This window comes from Blastomyces dermatitidis, assembly GCF_000003525.1.
Source record: "Blastomyces dermatitidis ER-3 genomic scaffold supercont1.2, whole genome shotgun sequence".
In the NCBI taxonomy this organism is placed as follows: domain Eukaryota; kingdom Fungi; phylum Ascomycota; class Eurotiomycetes; order Onygenales; family Ajellomycetaceae; genus Blastomyces; species Blastomyces dermatitidis.
This window is the reverse complement of record NW_025544775.1, coordinates 3,786,802-3,804,210: the sequence shown is the minus strand read 5'-3', so window position 1 is coordinate 3,804,210 and position 17,409 is coordinate 3,786,802. Positions and strand designations below refer to the sequence as shown.

At 46.2% G+C, this 17,409-nt stretch overlaps 3 protein-coding genes across 4 annotated transcripts; 2 read left to right on the top strand and 1 right to left on the bottom strand.

The window, feature by feature from the left end:
* The first annotated feature begins 1,173 nt into the window (after positions 1-1,173).
* Positions 1,174-4,970, top strand: BDCG_01835 (MFS monocarboxylate transporter). The gene is made up of 2 exons (XM_045417384.1): positions 1,174-3,576; positions 3,652-4,970. The coding sequence occupies exons 1-2, from the start codon at positions 2,144-2,146 to the stop codon at positions 3,806-3,808; spliced, it is 1,590 nt and encodes a 529-aa protein (XP_045274214.1). The 5' UTR covers positions 1,174-2,143; the 3' UTR covers positions 3,809-4,970.
* Positions 4,971-5,596: 626 nt separating this feature from the next.
* Positions 5,597-12,811, top strand: BDCG_16435 (uncharacterized protein). The gene has a single exon (XM_045425667.1). The coding sequence runs from the start codon at positions 6,378-6,380 to the stop codon at positions 8,403-8,405; it is 2,028 nt and encodes a 675-aa protein (XP_045279772.1). The 5' UTR covers positions 5,597-6,377; the 3' UTR covers positions 8,406-12,811.
* Positions 8,857-17,102, bottom strand: BDCG_01834. Of its 2 annotated transcripts, XM_045417383.1 has the most exons (4): positions 16,282-17,102; positions 15,852-16,087; positions 12,128-15,712; positions 11,311-12,076 (listed from the first exon to the last, which is right to left on the bottom strand). In XM_045417383.1, the coding sequence occupies exons 2-4, from the start codon at positions 16,080-16,082 to the stop codon at positions 12,074-12,076; spliced, it is 3,819 nt and encodes a 1,272-aa protein (XP_045279771.1). In that variant the 5' UTR covers positions 16,083-16,087; positions 16,282-17,102; the 3' UTR covers positions 11,311-12,073. The 2 variants fall into 2 exon arrangements, with proteins under 2 accessions (XP_045274213.1, XP_045279771.1); XM_045417382.1 differs by having other exon boundaries at positions 8,857-15,712.
* Positions 17,103-17,409: the final 307 nt, after the last annotated feature.

The following is a 17,409-nucleotide window of genomic DNA, read 5'->3' as shown; positions in this document are numbered from 1 at the left end:
ACAACCACGCCATGCCTGCCCCTTGGAGGGACTTTTTATCCGAGATGCGGCAAACGGTGCTTTTCGTCACGGCGAGATGTGCCTAAAAGGCGTCGTTTCAGATCGAAGAGCTTCTTTTTGCCTCGATCGATGGCCAGGTTCTGAGTCCTGACTGACATGGGCATATGACATATGATAGATACCTTGCCGCCCCGCCCCCCCCCCCCCCCCCTCCCCGGGGGGGCTATTCACGAGGATGACAACTTCTCGACGCATGCCGCGATGGAGGGGGACGGGGAGGACATCTAGAGGGTAAGATTTTGGATGCCGTTGCGATGCGACGACGAACCCCCCCCATCTTCGCTGGGTCACGTGCGGCCGCTTATAATTCATGAATGAGAAAAGTAAATCAACTTCATTGATTCAACATGTCTGTATTATTTTAAAGTTTACAGAGTAGAGAAATCAATGTTCTCATGATAATAATAATTTTTATTTTCATATTTCTATTTCTTAAATATAAAGTATCATAATCTATAACTCCTTCTTTAAAAAAAAAAAAAAAAATATGAGAATAATTTATTATTTTCGAAAAAAATTGATTACTTTCAAACAAGATAGATTGAATTTTTTTTTTATATAAAAAATTATACATTTATATTCTTCTTCTCTTTAGATGAAAGTGATTCACAATTTGTGAATCTCAAATGAAAGTCAAAGTCAGTCTGAGATTTATTTTTAACCTCCAGGCTAGCTAGCGTTGTGGAAGGCAATGGCGGCGGCGCCGAGACCCCATCGTTGACCCGCCGTCTGTTTATTTTTTATTTTATTTCCTTCTTTGCCCGGCTCTAGCAGGCTACTAACTACTAGTTACCCACAAGAAGTGTTTGATTGCGAGCAGGAGAGGTACATGTATAGTTGACACTGCAACGGATGAAATAAGGGAAATTATTGAAATATGAATGTCATGAAGGACTTTATCATCATTTCTATTTTAAGAGGCAGTGAGAGAATAAATATTTATAGATTTCAAGAGTTATACATGTATATTTCTACTTTGAGGAACCGACCAACCATCATCTGTTATGAACAAAGCAGTGGCAAAAAGAGAAAAGAGACTCGTAAGATAGTTGATTCTATTAAGTTCTTAAAATATGCAAGATCTTATCTATTGTGTATGATGACGCATAGAGGCGCATACTACGGAGTATACTTACTTGCATAGTGAAATGTTAACACAATCTACCTCAGTTCAGAGTAGAACCAGACAGACAGACTCCTTGTTTATGTTTATAAGTTAATAACTTAACTCCCCCTTTCTTTTTTCCTGAAATATTTAAAATGGGCTAATTATGGAAAAGGAAATATTTTCCAAATATTCCTCTTTTCTCCGTAGAAGATGACACAATGGCTCTATACTGCACACACAGCTTTCCCACAGTCTGCAGACACTGAATATTTGTTTTCACTGGTAGTTAGGCAATGACTTGGGAACTCACACAGTCACATATCTGGATTTTGTGGGGAGAAGCTGTGAGTGCCATGATCACAATCAAAAACTGCTCTCTTGAGAATTGCATCCTAAGAATAAATCGGCTGCAGCAAGGTATCAGATATTAATGAGCATGTTTCCCTCTCAAAGGTGACATAGACAACTACTATTTAGCTTTACGATGACATAAATAGCTGCCGACGGGAACCTGTGCTCTCGGCACCGGAGGGCTCCGCCGTTTCCAGACCAGACCACAAGGATGAGGCGAGAAACCGCCACAATTCTAATTTATGAATGAGGAGAACTAGTTAACATCGGGCGCCACAGCCAGTGAGGACCCACCGAGAAAAAACCTTCAACGCCGAGCATTATATTAGTAACAATGGGGAACTTCTGAGTCCCAGCCCTTGCTCGGGAAAGGAAATTCCGCCACTGAGCCCTTCCCAGTCTAAAAACATGGTAATCGAGAATTTAGGGCTGGCCTAGCGTACTCTCGCTCTCCTCTTCCGTAAATCCCGGTGGGTGGGAGAAAATAAATAGAAAAATTGAGAGAAAGGATAATCAACACGAAACCGACTTATCGGTATGAGTTTATTTTTATGAACGTTTACCAGGGATTGAGTGATTGGCCCGCCAAAAGTTGTAACGAGATTGGGGATATCGGCCTAGTTCATGAAACGAATTCCTGAAGCCCCTGGTGTTGATGGGGGATTCAATGAACAAAATAGCGGCCATCTTAATGTCCAAGATGGCCAACAAGGGGAATCATCCCCCCCTCCCCCGGCTCAATCGGTTTCAACAGCATCTGGCGAAAAACAGATAGGCGATGTTGAGATGGACGAAAAAGTAAAAGGAGAAGGGAATATCGGAAAGGGGTTCATCGAGACCGAAAATATACTCTCAACCTTAGGAGCCACTGATGACAAGAATATAAGGGATATCGAAAAATACCCAAACAGGAAATCAAATTCATCCCTAGCCCTAGAGGAGAACGGCGATGGCCCAGGTTCACAACTACCCGGAGCGGACGGCTTATCGAGAGATCTTGAGGGAAATATATACCCCGAAGGCGGGGTAGAGGCATATCTTGTCGTTTTTGGATCCTTCATGGCTCTCTTCGGCACTCTGGGTCTTTCGAATTCGTTAGGATCATTTCTAGCATGGATAAGTACGCATCAGCTAAAGGAGTATAGCCAGCGCAGCATCAGCTGGATATTCGGCATCTATGCGTTCCTCATGTTCTTTGGTGGTCTCCAAATCGGCCCAATCTTCGATGCCAAAGGTCCTCGATTTCTCGTCCTTGCAGGCGCCGTCATGGTAATGCTCAGCATTTCCCTGGTCGGATTTTGCGAGGAATATTGGCATTTCATGGTTGTATGGGGGGTTATTGGTGGAATTGCTGTGTCTCTGATCTTCACCCCGGCCTTCGCTAGCCCAGGCCACTTCTTCTACCGTTTAAGGGGCAGAGCAACGGGAATTGCCGCAACAGGAGGGAGCGTTGGTGGCATTGTGTACCCATTAATGATGCAGGATCTGTTACCCAAAGTGGGTTTTGCATGGGCGACTCGCGCTATGGCTTTGGTTACGCTTGTCTCAGTAACAATCGGGTGCATACTGATCAAGTCGAGGTTGCCAAAGAAAAAGGCAACGAAGGAAAATATACTTCCCGACTTCCGGATCTTATGGGAACCACAATTTGCACTGACGACGCTTGGAATATTCTTCATAGAATGGGGCCTTTTTATCCCGATCACGTATATCCCCGCTTATGCTCTTTCTCACGGCATGTCGGAAAAGTTCTCGTACCAGGTGCTTGCTATCCTTAATGTCGGATCCTGTTTCGGAAGATGGATCCCAGGGTTCACTGCAGATTACATGGGAAGGTTCAACACTATGATCGCGACAGTGGCGATTTGCTTCTTATCCTGCGCTTGCCTATGGTTGCCGGCTGGTGATAGCGTTGCAATGTTAGTAGTATATGCGTTGGTATTTGGATTCGGAAGCGGGAGCAACATCAGCTTGACGCCTGTTTGCATCGGCGAATGCTGTAAAACAGAAGACTATGGGCGATATTATGCAACAGCTTATACCGTTGTTAGTCTTGGGTACGTTCCTCTGGCGGTTTTTCTGGTATCATGCAAACTCAGGTCCAATTCGATGCTAACCAGTTCTCCTCCCAGAACCTTGACGGGCACTCCAATCGCAGGAGCGATTCTTACCAGCAATGGCGGCAATTACTGGGGTCTCATTACATTTACCACCGTCTGCTATTTTGCGGGATTGGTTTGCTTTGTCGCCGCGAAAGTTGTTCGGCATGGACGGACTCTGTGCGGGTGATCTATTAAATGAGAGTATGGGGTGTGCATTGGGATATCAAGTCAAGATACACCGAATCGGGTTAGCAACCCTGAAACACTTGGACAAAGTGGTCGAAATAAATAGAAAATTTAGACAACCTAATGCACACTCATCGTGAATAATGATTCCCTAATCGCATGGATTCATCAGTCAAATGACCATATAGCAACCCATCATCCAATGTGAAGAAGTAAACATAATTTCGGTCGGCACAAAGCAGCCCAAGTCTTGACCATTGTGAGTTCCCTGCTGTCCAGTTAGAGCTCGCAGTAAACGTGGCAGTTCAAGGCGAAAAAGGAAGCGTAACATTGGAGGCGAGGCCGGTTGACAAAAAAAGAAAAAAACAGGAAGGCAGGTTGGGGTTGGATTTTTCTACATCTGCATTGCCTACGAGATATCAACTGAGACATCGTTTAATTCTAGCCCTTTTGAATATGCAGGCAGGTTGCTTCCAAAAGGTCAAGAGATATCCACACTTGACAAGTCACCAATCCTAAAATCAAGTCGTGGAGAACTAAGCTCTAAATAAGTGGCGGACGGGGATGTACACCTTGATGCGACGAGCGCAAAATCTCATCAATTACATTCCCCTCAGCATCATAGCTTCCAGTAATTAGAACACTAATAAAATGTGTCTCAGGATGCCAGGAATGACCGCGCCCAGTACAACCGACTTTGTTCGCGTCAAAAAAGAAGATTGAGTCACTCGAGGTGCCATGCCATGAGGGAGGGCAGGCGTAAAATTGTTGCCTCATTGGGATGGTACCTCGTTCGCCTTCCTCGTGATGTTGTAGGCAGGTCTCAGTGCATTCACGATTCGACTTAAAAATATAAATAAATTTATCAATAAATAAAATGACAAAAAGCGTTGGAAATGGAAGTTGGCGAATTGCTCGTCGGAGAGTTTGTCCCAAAAAATGTGGAGCAACATTTCTGCGCCATGCGAGAAGGGATAACTTACGTCCGACATAAAAATGGCAGACATCAAAAATTCGTTTATGCACACCGTTCTCCGATGATACTCATACATTCCACGGGTATTTGAATGGATACAAGATCCTGAAAACTGCCAATAGTGTGGCCAACGATTATGGCTTGACTATCGCCCAAGCCAGGCTGTTGTTCTTTTTAGAGCCTGAGGAAAGTCTGTACTATACTCGTATACCGATCTTAGATTTCCTTGCCCCAACGCCTCCATCCGAAATAATAAAACGATCTAGGGCAATCATACACTTCCACTTTGCCTTGGAAGTAGGAATACTGAAGGCATCGGTCAAAGTGTTCTAGCTGAAAGGGTGGTTGGGGGGGTTACGGCTCTACCCCCCTCGGCAATCTCAACGGAAATGGAAAGCGGTTGATCCAAGGTTTCTTGGAGCCTTTCTGCCGTAGAAATCGGGGAGAAAAAGGTCGGATAGTTTGGCAAGTTTGGCGTCATCAGGTTGCCTTGGAGTCTGTGAGTGGACTATGACGCAACTTGTGGCTTTTGGCATGAGTGAAACCAGGCCAATTATGGCGATCGCTGTCACATCTGAACATCACCCACCATACGCAGTTATGCATAGTTAATTAAACCTTAGGGCGAAATCGAGGCAGCCCTAAGCTAAACTGGAACGGTGCTGATAACAGCGAAGAGGCTGGGGGGTTGGTTCACTTATTATTAGGGTTTGAAATCTGCGTTCGTTTGAGCCACAGAAGTAAATATTATTCCAAGAACAGTTAAGCGCGATATATTACAGTTCTATTTTTAATCCACAACGACTAGTAACCTTCTCAGCCGCCTTTACGCCGGAATGTATTGCGCATTACGCGGTATTTTACCCAGATCTCGGCCGCTTTAGTCATCCAATAACTAAATTGTGAGACTTTTTATATCAAAACCCTCCACTTCTATACGAATGGCCCTGCTGTTTGCTGGCCCAGTTGAGGCAACTCTCCCGCCAAGCGGACCTCGGCCATGGGAACATCCATGATTTTTTATTATTTTTTATCCCACGAACCATGGTGGGCTGGGCAACGACGATTGCTCCAGTTGCAACGCCCGTCTTGTCTCTTGTGGCTGCATCAACTGGTGGCACGCCTTCGTCATTGAGGCGTTGCAGTAAACTTTTCTCCTCTGGCCTGGGAAGATCTCCCTCAACAACCAAGTCTCGTTTCTCTTCGTGGGGCTCTTGAATACCCTTGGATATTATTCATCGAGGGGGGGAGATGCAAGTCCTGTTCTCCGTCAAGTTACTGGGACACTAGAGACTTTAGACCCATGGAGTCTCAATATCTTGGGCAACAATGATAAACCCGCTGAAAAGGGTATAAATATTCATAAAGGGAGCGATGTTCCCTTTCTTTCAGTCAACGTCCTATTTGCCTACACTCGTTTGAAGATTATATCTTCTTATAGAAGTTTTTACACTTTGTTCTCTTGGACAAATCCGCTCGCTTTCAGTGATTAGCTAGTCTTAACTGTCGCTATCTTGGCTTCGGACGCTCTCAAAAAAGCCAGCTTATATAGCCCACACCATAGATCTCTTGACGGAGTGCTCTGATTCTCGTCATGAGGGTGTCTGCAACGCTTTTCGTGGCGGCCGTCGCCGAATTTGCGTTCGCGCTGCCAGGAAAGTATCCTCCTTATGGGGATTCCGCGTCGGAGACTAATTCAAGCTATCCGGTTCCTCCTGTGACGGACTCGTATCCTGCTTACTCGGAGCATCCCTCGGTTGACTCTTATTACCCGACTCTTCCTCCCAGTGATACGAGCTCGTACCCAACTCCACCTCCAGTTACATACTCATCATTCTCATCATATCCAGTTGCGCCTCCATCTTCCTCGAAACCACCTTCTGTGACGGACTCTTCTTACCCAGTCCATCCGCCCAGTGCCACGAAGTCTTATCCAGTTCCACCTTCCAGTGGGACGGGTTCCTATCCAGTTCCTCCAAACATTACGGATTCATATCCAGTTCCCTCTTCTTCACACCCAGTCACCACCCCTCCTATTATTACGGACTCCTTCTCCGTCAGTCCCCCTAGTAGTGCTACAGGTTCCTATCAAGTTCCTCCAAACATTACGGATTCATATCCAGTTCCCCCTTCTTCACACCCAGTCACCACCCATCCTACTATTACGAAGTCTTACTCCGTCCATCCTACCAAAACCACGTATAGAGTTACAACTTATACTGTAACGGATACGATAACCAGAACAAAGTGGTTCCCCCACTCGACACCTACCACTTCCTCGGGTGGCCATACTTACTATACTACCTGGGAAACTGCTTCTACCTGGACGACAACTACGTGGTATACTATTACTAAGACGCTCACCCTACCTACTTACACTCCTCCGCCTCCTACTTACACTCCTCCGCCTCCTACTTACACTCACACATCCGAGTGTCCTCCTTATTGCCTAACAAGCTGCCCGACAGTTTACACGGTTACCACCACCGTCACTGAGTGCGGTGGCGATGCTTGCGGAGGATGGTATCCCCAGACAACAACTACACCTACCTCTTATCCTCACTATTCACCCACGTCTTATCCTCACTATCCACCCCAGTCTTATCCTCACTCTTCACCCACGTCTTATCCTCACTATCCACCACAGTCTTATCACCCTACTAGCAGTTACGTCGAACAGTCGTATCCAACGACGTCACCATATCCTACTGGCATGAGCAGTGATGTCAAGCCCTCATATCCAATGACATCACACTATCCATACCCGTCGTATCCTCACTATCCACCCCAGTCTTATCCTCACTCTTCACCCACGTCTTATCCTCACTATCCACCACAGTCTTATCACCCTACTAGCAGTTACGTCGAACAGTCGTATCCAACGACGTCACCATATCCTACTGGCATGAGCAGTGATGTCAAGCCCTCATATCCAATGACATCACACTATCCATACCCGTCGTATCCTCACTATCCACACCCGTCGTATCCTCACTACCCACACTCGTCTTATTCTCATCATCCTACGAGCAGTGATGTCAAGCCCTCATATCCAACAACATCATCTTATCCTCACTATCCACAACCTTCGTATCCTCACTACCCACACACGTCTTATTCTCATCACCCTTCAAGCAGTGACGTCGAACCGTCGTATACAGTAACATCATCACCCTATCCTACTGGCACGAGCAGTGATGTCAAGTCCTCATATCCAGTGACATCGTCACCCTATCCTACTGGCACGAGCAGTGATGTCAAGTCCTCATATCCAGTGACATCGTCACCCTATCCTACTGGCACGAGCAGTGATGTCATGTCCTCATATCCAGTGACATCGTCACCCTATCCTACTGGCACGAGCAGTGATGTCAAGTCCTCATATCCAGTGACATCGTCACCCTATCCTACTGGCACGAGCAGTGATGTCATGTCCTCATATCCAGTGACATCGTCACCCTATCCTACTGGCACGAGCAGTGATGTCAAGTCCTCTTATCCAGTGACATCGCCACCATATCCTACTCCTAGCTCTCACATTGAGCCTCCATATTCAGAGGCATATCCTACCCATTCTGGGTATCTCAGAGAACGGAGGTTCGCTCTTCCGGTCTTCTTCTAAATGAAATATAAACGACAACTTGTGGCACGCGCGGAGGGGAGATAAGCCCATCGTCCATGCTTTAAATATTTTTACTCCACGCCCAGTTATGTTAATTTGATATTACCGTACATTTTATCCCTCATGATTGATTATACCTCGTATCTCCTAATTTTCAACTTATATCCATTTACCTTCCTATTTTACCTTACACCAAACCCCTTCCTTTTCATCATCTTGCGTTTCTCAAATTATGAGTATACGTCTAGCATCAGCGGCATTTCGACTACTGTCCTTCCTTTAATGACGCCCCCATGGCTTCTAATGATTTGTGACTTCATTTTTACAGTTTTTTTCCTTGACTTTGATGAGGGGCTCTCTTCCATGGTCGGACCGTCGATGTACATGATTTCTTTGAAACGCACCAACACTCCTTACGCATATCAGAATATCAAAAAATTGGCGTTAATTTCTTTTCTTTTTTCTTATGACAGGATGAACTTGATATATTCATTAACCTACATGTTTTATCGAGGGATAGTATCAGATTAGGATCTTACTTTATTATAAGCAAAATAAATATGCTTAAATTAGAAGGAAGGCTAGCCTCAAGAACCTCTTAAAACCACACGCGATGTAACAATGAGGAATTATCATATAGTTATCGAAGGAGAGTACAGGCGCAGTTTCACTAGTACATTACATCTAAGCACTCTCCTCCCTTGCCTCCGCTCCCCTTCGGACGGACGGGCAACAACCCAGTCCGAATTACTTCAACACAACCCCCTCCCCCTCCTCTGTCTCCGCGTACAAACCGTCTCCCTCAAAAAAACCTTACCAAGGCCTCCGTATCCTCAGCCTCCGCATCAGACTCATTCCGTATCTCAAGCGAAAACTCCATCAGTCCCCTCAGGCGCCGGATGGGACGATGCCACTCAGCGTCCAGCGACCGAACCGGGCCAGCAGGCAGCGACACCAGAACAAGCATGAGGAACCCTTAGTCCATACATTTTCGTCGCCAATATATCGCAGAACTCATCATAGACGTTCCTCTCCTCGTCCTTGTTGTAGCTACTATCCGCCGCCACCGACGAGGCCCACAGCATCGGTCCCACCACTGTCTTTGGTTGGCTCCCCCTGCTACTGATGGTGGAAGCGGGCGGTCCGGAGCAACTCTACGCCAGCTAGAGGTGGACGGGTGGGTGGCGCCCGGAGGAATCTGACATGTGAACAGGTTCTCCGGCCCGATGAGCTTGGCGAATGGATTCCATGTCTCCTGGAAGACAGGCGTGGAGTAGAAGAGAGGGGCGGCCTATTGTGGATTTGGTGGCATGTTAGGAGGAAGGCTGGAGACCTGCGACCTGCAACCTGTCGACTGAGCATTGAAAGTAAAAATGATCATATTCGTTGCGCCTAGTTCGGCTTCGTAGAGGGTATGCGGATATGACTGATACGGCCCTTGTTGTGCAAGAGGTGGATTGTATCGCGGCCGAAGTTGAGTTTGTAGATTAGAACGCGGATTTCAGGGGGTATCCGGGTGAGGAAATAGGATTCCTGTATAGTCTTGGGTGGTGGTGTAGGCAACGGGGGGAGTCCTGGTCACGAAACCGCGGAACGTTTCTATGAAGTTCAACATTGATCTGACACTGGGTATGAATTGCAAGTCTTTTGGAAGAAGAGCACTTAGTAGGGAATGATACCGTAAAAAATATATGTGTGTCCGGGATTTGAACCTCCTCTGAGAATGTCAAAAAATTAAACCCAGCAGAGGCCAGCCGAAGTTATGTAGTCACACAGAATTAGAAGTAAATATTGAGGCCTTGGGGGCGATACTCAGATAGGTCCCCATGAATCTTCCAAAAGCACTCGATACCTTAGTTTCTAATGTCTCATAACATAGACTCAGACAGGCAGGGTTGATTTCCGCCTTGCATCGCCGACTCTCCAGAAGCCTTCAAATATAAAAAGGCTCCCAGGCTGCTAGATAAATAGAGCCTATCAAGCTCCAGCATCGCAGGCACGTTGGAAGCTCCCTTCAAGGTGAGCTGTTCGGCAAGCCGCGATCTGGCCGTTTTGCAACGGCGGGAGAAGGATGATTCGTCAGGATTCATCATTGAATCAAGCTCCATCCAATCCAGTCTTGCGACGTCGTCGCACACCTACAGACAGACAGGCTAGTCTTTGGGCGTTGATTGGGCTTTTGAGTCCTTCATAATAAGTACTGCGTAGTTACCAGTTATTCGATCGCTACCTGCTGTTAAATATATCCTATTCCAGCAACAGGAAGCAACAGGCAGACGAATATGATTCTTGAGGCGCTTTATAAATAGCTGAAACAGGCGCACAAGGATTGGAACCTGGCCGTCCTCAACGCATCCCCATGGGAATAAATTGGCGCTGGACACACGGTGGGATAGTTGATTGTTTTGATTATTATTGTTTTGAAGGCTAGGAATTCAAATAATGTTTGAAACTCTTTGGATTTGTTTATTCTCTTCCTCTCCCCCACAACTCCTAGCCTTTTTTTCTTTTTTCTTTTTTTCTTTTTGTTTTGAAAAAAAAAAGGCCCGGAAAGAAAAAGAAATCGAGAAAAAGGCTTTCTCATCAAAAGGAAACGAAGCAGGGTATTTTGGTAAAAGTATAGCAAGAGCTGACTGACAACCACGCAACGCCTGTGACACAGATATCAAACGTATTTCCCAAAATTTGCCCCGTCACTTGAAATTGGATGGTATGACGATGGTGATGATGATATTCCCGATGAGGAAAACCGCGGCACAAATATTTTTTTTTCTTTTTTTTTTTAAAAAAAAAAAATAGCATTAACGAGTGGGTCCACTGGTCAAAAGAAAAATAACGGAAATAGATTCAAGGGGAGAGGGTTAAAATATAAATAGTAACTGAGAAAAGATGAAAAGTAAATTAGAAGGGACAGTAGAAAAAAAAAAAAAAAAAACAAGGCGCACAGATATAACTAATAACTACGTGTGCGAAAATGAAATACACGTTGCTGCTTGCTGCTCCACTCTTCTTTAAGAAACACACAGAAGACGAAAACACCTATACACACACACATAAAATCAATAAGCCGTCGCAACTATTCCACTCCACCACCCAGGTCGTCTTGGTTTTTCCCCGGCCGAAATTGAGGATATGTTTGAACCCTGCCTACGCCATACGCCAAAGATAACGAATTCAACAAAAAGGAACTATATCGGGGGTGCCAAACAGGGCAGATTCGTTCAGAAACACGGGAAGAATGTGATGTGAGATACGGGGGAGGAAATAGAAGAGAGATTTAAAGAAACATCAAAAAAAAAGACAAATACCAACGACATATTAAGAAAGGTAAAGCCCAAAAAAAGGTAATAAAATGAATAAAGTGAAACCAAAAAGATAATAAAGTAGTAACGACAATGATAGCATGGCCACAATAAAAACGCAATGGTACGAGGTAGTAGTGCGAAAAACAAAAGCGAGAGATAGCTAGGAAATATAAAAAGCGAAACCGAATAGTATATATGCAGAAATGAGGCCATAATCGTCTTACACAAGTAAACGAAGTCGCAAAGAGAAATAAAACGAGAACGGAAAGAGGAAAGAGTCGTGAGTAAAAGGAAAGGAGGCAGGAACTACCCTGGAAAACCAAGGAGAAAGCTGACTTAGCCGGTCCATGACCGTAGTAGATGCTACTTCTAATCTTTAGTCCACGAACTAGCCACACGGGTTTGACGTGTACTCACTACGTCAGATTTCTGATTCGGATTGGGACCACCAGATGCCGATGTAGCTTGACTGTCCATCCCCGGTCGTTGGTTCTTCGTGTCTAGTGATTTCATTCCATTGCTGTTGGGGACGTGGTGAGGAGGCTCGCCGCTGCTCGACATTCTTGGCTCCTTGCTCTTTTCCAGGAGGGAACCACCGAGAGTTGCGCACTTCAAGATGGTTTGAATCATCTGGTTCTGTTTCAGAGGTTTAGCCAGGTATTCATCCATCTGGGCTTGGATACATTTCTCCCGGTCACCGAGCATCGCGTGTGCGGTCAAAGCGATAATGGGCGTTCGTGATAGTCCGTTTTTCTTTTCATATTCTCGGATCTTGCCCGTAGCTTCGAATCCTCCCATAACAGGCATTTGGACATCCATCAAAATGACGTCGTATCGACGCTTCTTGATCGCTTCCACAGCTTGAAGGCCATTGCTGACAACGGTCACGCCATGGTTGCATTTCTCCAGTATCTTGACGGCAACCCTCTGGTTCACATCGTTGTCCTCGGCCAAAAGAATATCAAACGATCTTGTGTGGTCCGTAGTTATTGGCGTGGAACGTCCTTCAAGAGCAGGCAACATGCCATTGCCTAGATCGATAGGCTGACAAGGAGTTGTCATGTACGATGTGATACCCAGATCCAGTGCTGACTTCAGACTGACAGAAACGACAGGGCATAATAGAACGATAGGTATGTATTTAAACTCATCGTACGTGCGCAGATTTCGCGCGGTGTCGACGGAGTCGACGATTATAACGTCGTAAGCATGTCCAGAATCCTTGCCTGTGGGATCCTGAATTTCCGGTGGTGGTACCTGCGATTCATCCTTCACAACAATGGGCTCTAGGTCAAGCTGCTTCAGCATTTCAGTAATTTCCTCTGCGTGGCCACCGGTCTGGCCTTTGTCGATGAACAGAACACGGTGGTTTTTGTAGGGCATGAGGGACGCGCTAATCATGCTGATAGACTGGTCTGCCAGTTCTACAACGCACGTGAAGTGGAAGCTACTTCCGAGGCCATATTCAGAGGTAACCCAAACATCACCACCCATGAGATTCACTAATCTCTTAGAAATAGATAGCCCCAGACCAGTTCCTCCGAACTTCCTGGTCGTCGAGCCGTCAGCTTGCTGGAAGGTATCGAAGATCAAATCCAACTTGTCTTCCTCAATTCCGATTCCAGTATCCGAAACGGAGAATTCGAACGCGTATTCATTATCTTTACATTCCTCTCGATCCGATCTGCTGATAGCAAGTTTGACTTCCCCATGTTCCGTAAATTTGATCGCGTTCCCGACCAAGTTTAGTATAATTTGACGTAATCTGAACGGATCACCAGTGACGTAGTCGGGAACAGAACTATCCACTTGGTACGCAAGGCTCAAGAACTTCTCGTTGGCTTTTACAGCTAAGGTTTTAAGCGCGTTGAATACGGTGCCTCTCATGCTAAATGGAATCTTTTCAATGACCATGCGGTTCGCTTCAATCTTGGAGATATCGAGGATATCGTCAATAATCGTCAATAAGCTATTGGCTAGGCTATGCACCACGTTCAACATCTCTCGCGGGTATGGCTTGAGGTCGTCAGTATCTAGCGTCAGCTGTGTCATGCCTATGATGCCGTTCATCGGGGTTCGGATTTCGTGACTCATATTTGCGAGGAACTCGGACTTTGTGCGGTTGGCAAGTTCTGCTGCTTCTCTGGCGGCAGTGTTTCGCTGAATACTATCTCGAAGATTCGAAACCATCTTATTGATCTTCCGCTTAAGCTCGTCCATCTCGCCGGAAGCATTCACGGTGATTAGTTTGGTGAAATCACCATCAGTGGCTGCATCGGTGATTTCTCCGAAAGCGCGCACTTGAGATGTCAAGTTTTCAGCCATGGTGTTAACGTCCTCAGTGATCTCTTTCCATCTACCAGCAATTCCTTCAACGTTGGCTTGGCCACCCATCTTTCCGTCGACTCCGACATCGCGCGCCACTCGTTTGAGCTCGTGGGCGAAGTTGGCAAGGCGGTCCACCATGTTATTGATCGTCACTTTCAAAGTGAGTATCTCACCTTGAGCATGGACTTCGATCTTCTTCGCAAGTTCACCCTTGGCAATAGCTTGGGTTACTTCAGATATCCCTCTCACCTGAGAAGTCAGATTTTGAGCCATGGTGTTGACGTTATCGGTCAAATCCTTCCATTTACCCTCCACGTTATCCACCTTTGCCTGACCGCCAAGAGTGCCATCAGTGCCGACTTCTCGCGCCACTTTGCTGACCTCGAAGGCGAAGGTGTTCAGTCTATCCACCATTCCGTTAATTGTGTTTTTCAAATCCAATATTTCGCCTTTCACGTCTGCAGTGACTTTCTTTGTCAAGTCACCCTTGGCGACAGCAGTGGTAACGTCAGCAATCTCGCGGACCTGAGTAGTAAGGTTCATGGCCATGCCGTTAACATTCTCAGTGAGATCCTTCCAAGTTCCTTCCACATCATGAACAGTTGCCTGGCCACCAAGGACACCATCTGTTCCGACCTCCTTGGCGATTTTTGTGACCTCTTGCGCAAATTGCTTCAGTTGGTCAACCATGGAATTGATAATTGTTTTCAAAGCAAGAATTTCACCCTTGCAGTTAGCCTGGACTTTCTGTGTAAGATCGCCCTTGGCGACCGCCGTCGTTACCATCGCAATATCACGGACTTGGGTCGTAAGATTTTCGGCCATGGCATTGACATTAACAGTAAGTTCGTTCCACATTCCTTGGACTCCCTCAATCTGAGCTTGTCCACCTAGTACACCCTCAGTGCCCACGTCTCGGGCGACCCGCGTAACTTCAGTAGCAAATGTACGAAGTTGATCCACCATAGTGTTGATGGTTTGCTGAAGCTCCAAAATTTCACCTTTGGCTCTGCTTTCGATCTTCTGGCTGAGATCACCATGGGCGACGGCTGTCGTGACAGTTGCGATTTCTCGGACTTGATCTGTAAGATTCTTGGCCATGATATTTACATTTTCCGTCAGCTCTTTCCAGATACCATGGACTCCGGTAATCTGAGCTTGCCCGCCAAGGATTCCTTCGGTTCCGACCTCCCGGGCCACTCTTGACACTTCGCTCCCGAAAACCTGGAGTTGGTCCATCATAGTATTAATAGTGCGTTTAAATGTCGTGATTTCCGGGTCCATTTCTAACGGATGGATCTGAACTTTCATAGACAAGTCTCCATTTGCAACTTGTGTGATGATCCCGCCAATTTCTCGTAAGGCCTTTTGGAAAGCCTCGTTGGCCTGTTGGTGCTTGCGTAGTTCCCGCTCTAATATGCCGACATCCTCCTTTTTCACCTTCCCTAGGGCTTTCTCGGTATTTTTCTCCTGTTCTTTGAGTTCCTCACGAACCCTGGAGATTACATCTTTCTGTAGTTGTATTTCTTGTGCTTGAAGTTGAACTCGGTTCTGTAGGAAATGTATATCGTCTTCATAGTTCACATCGGATCCGGGGAGGGGTTTAGGTGACCCGTGGGAATTAGTGTCTTGTCCACTGGAAATCGCTGCGCGGGTAGATCGTCGGGATGGGGGCTAAATAAGGTTGGTCAGCATGATGAAATTTTAGACCTCTTTTCCCAGCAAAGAGAGGTAATGCCACCCTAGAGATCCGATCTCTACAAGAATGACTCTTGAAAGGAGTGTTATAAAGGAGGATTCGAAGGCAACTAACCACAAAACATTGCATAGTACCGATCCTACGGATCAGATCCTCCAACTCCCGTTCCAAAACTGCCTTACCATCGCTGTTTTCGCCTGGCAGATTTATTTTCGCCACATCGCCGTTGGTAGCATTGTTGGACTTGTAGCTGTTGAAAGGCAGCGATGCGGAGTCGGGGACATCCTTTGCCAGACCCTGCAGGATGCCAGCTACAGCAAGCAGGGTTTCATCACCCCGAGTCATGGTGCCTACAGCGGATGGGAAAATAAAAAAAGGCGAGGAAATCGTCAGCTAATCCAGTTCATCTATTTTTTCCCCCTTCTTCTCAAGCACCAGTGGCTCTAAAATAAGAGGGGAGAGTTATTGCCATCAAAGTAGGCGGCTTAGTGATGGTGAGCAGCGGGTGCTATCTCTATGCGAGGGCTATTGGGGGTTGACAAACCGGATGCGTTGGGTGCTCTTCGACACAAAAAACGGGCAAAAGCGCTAAACCGACATGAGGTAGCAGGGAATTGGCAGAAGGAGCCCACTATATCGCTTGAAAAGAAAGAAAGATAGGCGTTCCTATCGTTGAGTCGACTCTCGAGGATAGAAGATGAGAAGCGATGGAGTAGACTTCAGGTTGGCGGAGGGAGAAAAAGCGTGGACGAGGCTCTTTGAGGAAAGCGCCTTTTGTTTGGGGGGGGGAAGGGAGGGAAGAAGGTCCGGGTTCAGTCCCAGCCAAAAGCGGAGAGGAGAAAACGTTGCTGGGACCAGCAGCGCGCGCCCAAGCGAGAACGGCTTAGGGGCCAGACACTAGCCCGGGCTAGTTACCTCGCTGGCGCTGGTTTATGGCTGCGAGATCTTAAAAAATAAATTAAATTAAAAATCAGAGCCCAATAGCAGCAGCTCTTGAGAATCGTTTAATCGGGCGGGTGATTCTTCAAAGCTCTAGGTAAGGCAAAATAAACTTTGATGATGAATAAAGTCATTATTAACTCGCTATTTGTAAAATAGATAGGAACATTAAAAACTCCCAGCTGCAAACAAGACATCAAATCCAAGCACAAACTTCTCACAAAACTACAAAATCCTAAGCACCATCAAATCCATCCTGCCGTTGAGTATGCTGAATCTGGTACGGATCGCAGTCAGGAGCTTGCAGTGTTTACACACCTTCCCTCTCGTTAATCCAGATATTCCAACGACCTGGGGGAATAAACCACAACAGGGGGGGGAGGAGAGATAAATATCTAGGCTGGATCTCGGGGGATCATAGTCCGTAACTAGTTATCTCATCCAACTAGTTATATTTACCAAACGGCTGACAGACCCATATACAAGGCTACGGTACGGAGTACAATACATACCACATAGTTAACGATTACCATCCTGATCTTGTGACCGCGCCGCCCATCCGGACACCAGCAGCAACTCATGATGGCTGATAAAATACTACTGATGATATTTTTTACTACGTAGTTTACCACCAAACAAACCAGGTAATACTATACTTGAATACCCAAGGTAAAATACCTCTATATAAACCTCAGAATCAATCAGCTAATGAACCTTGGAAGGACATACTGCG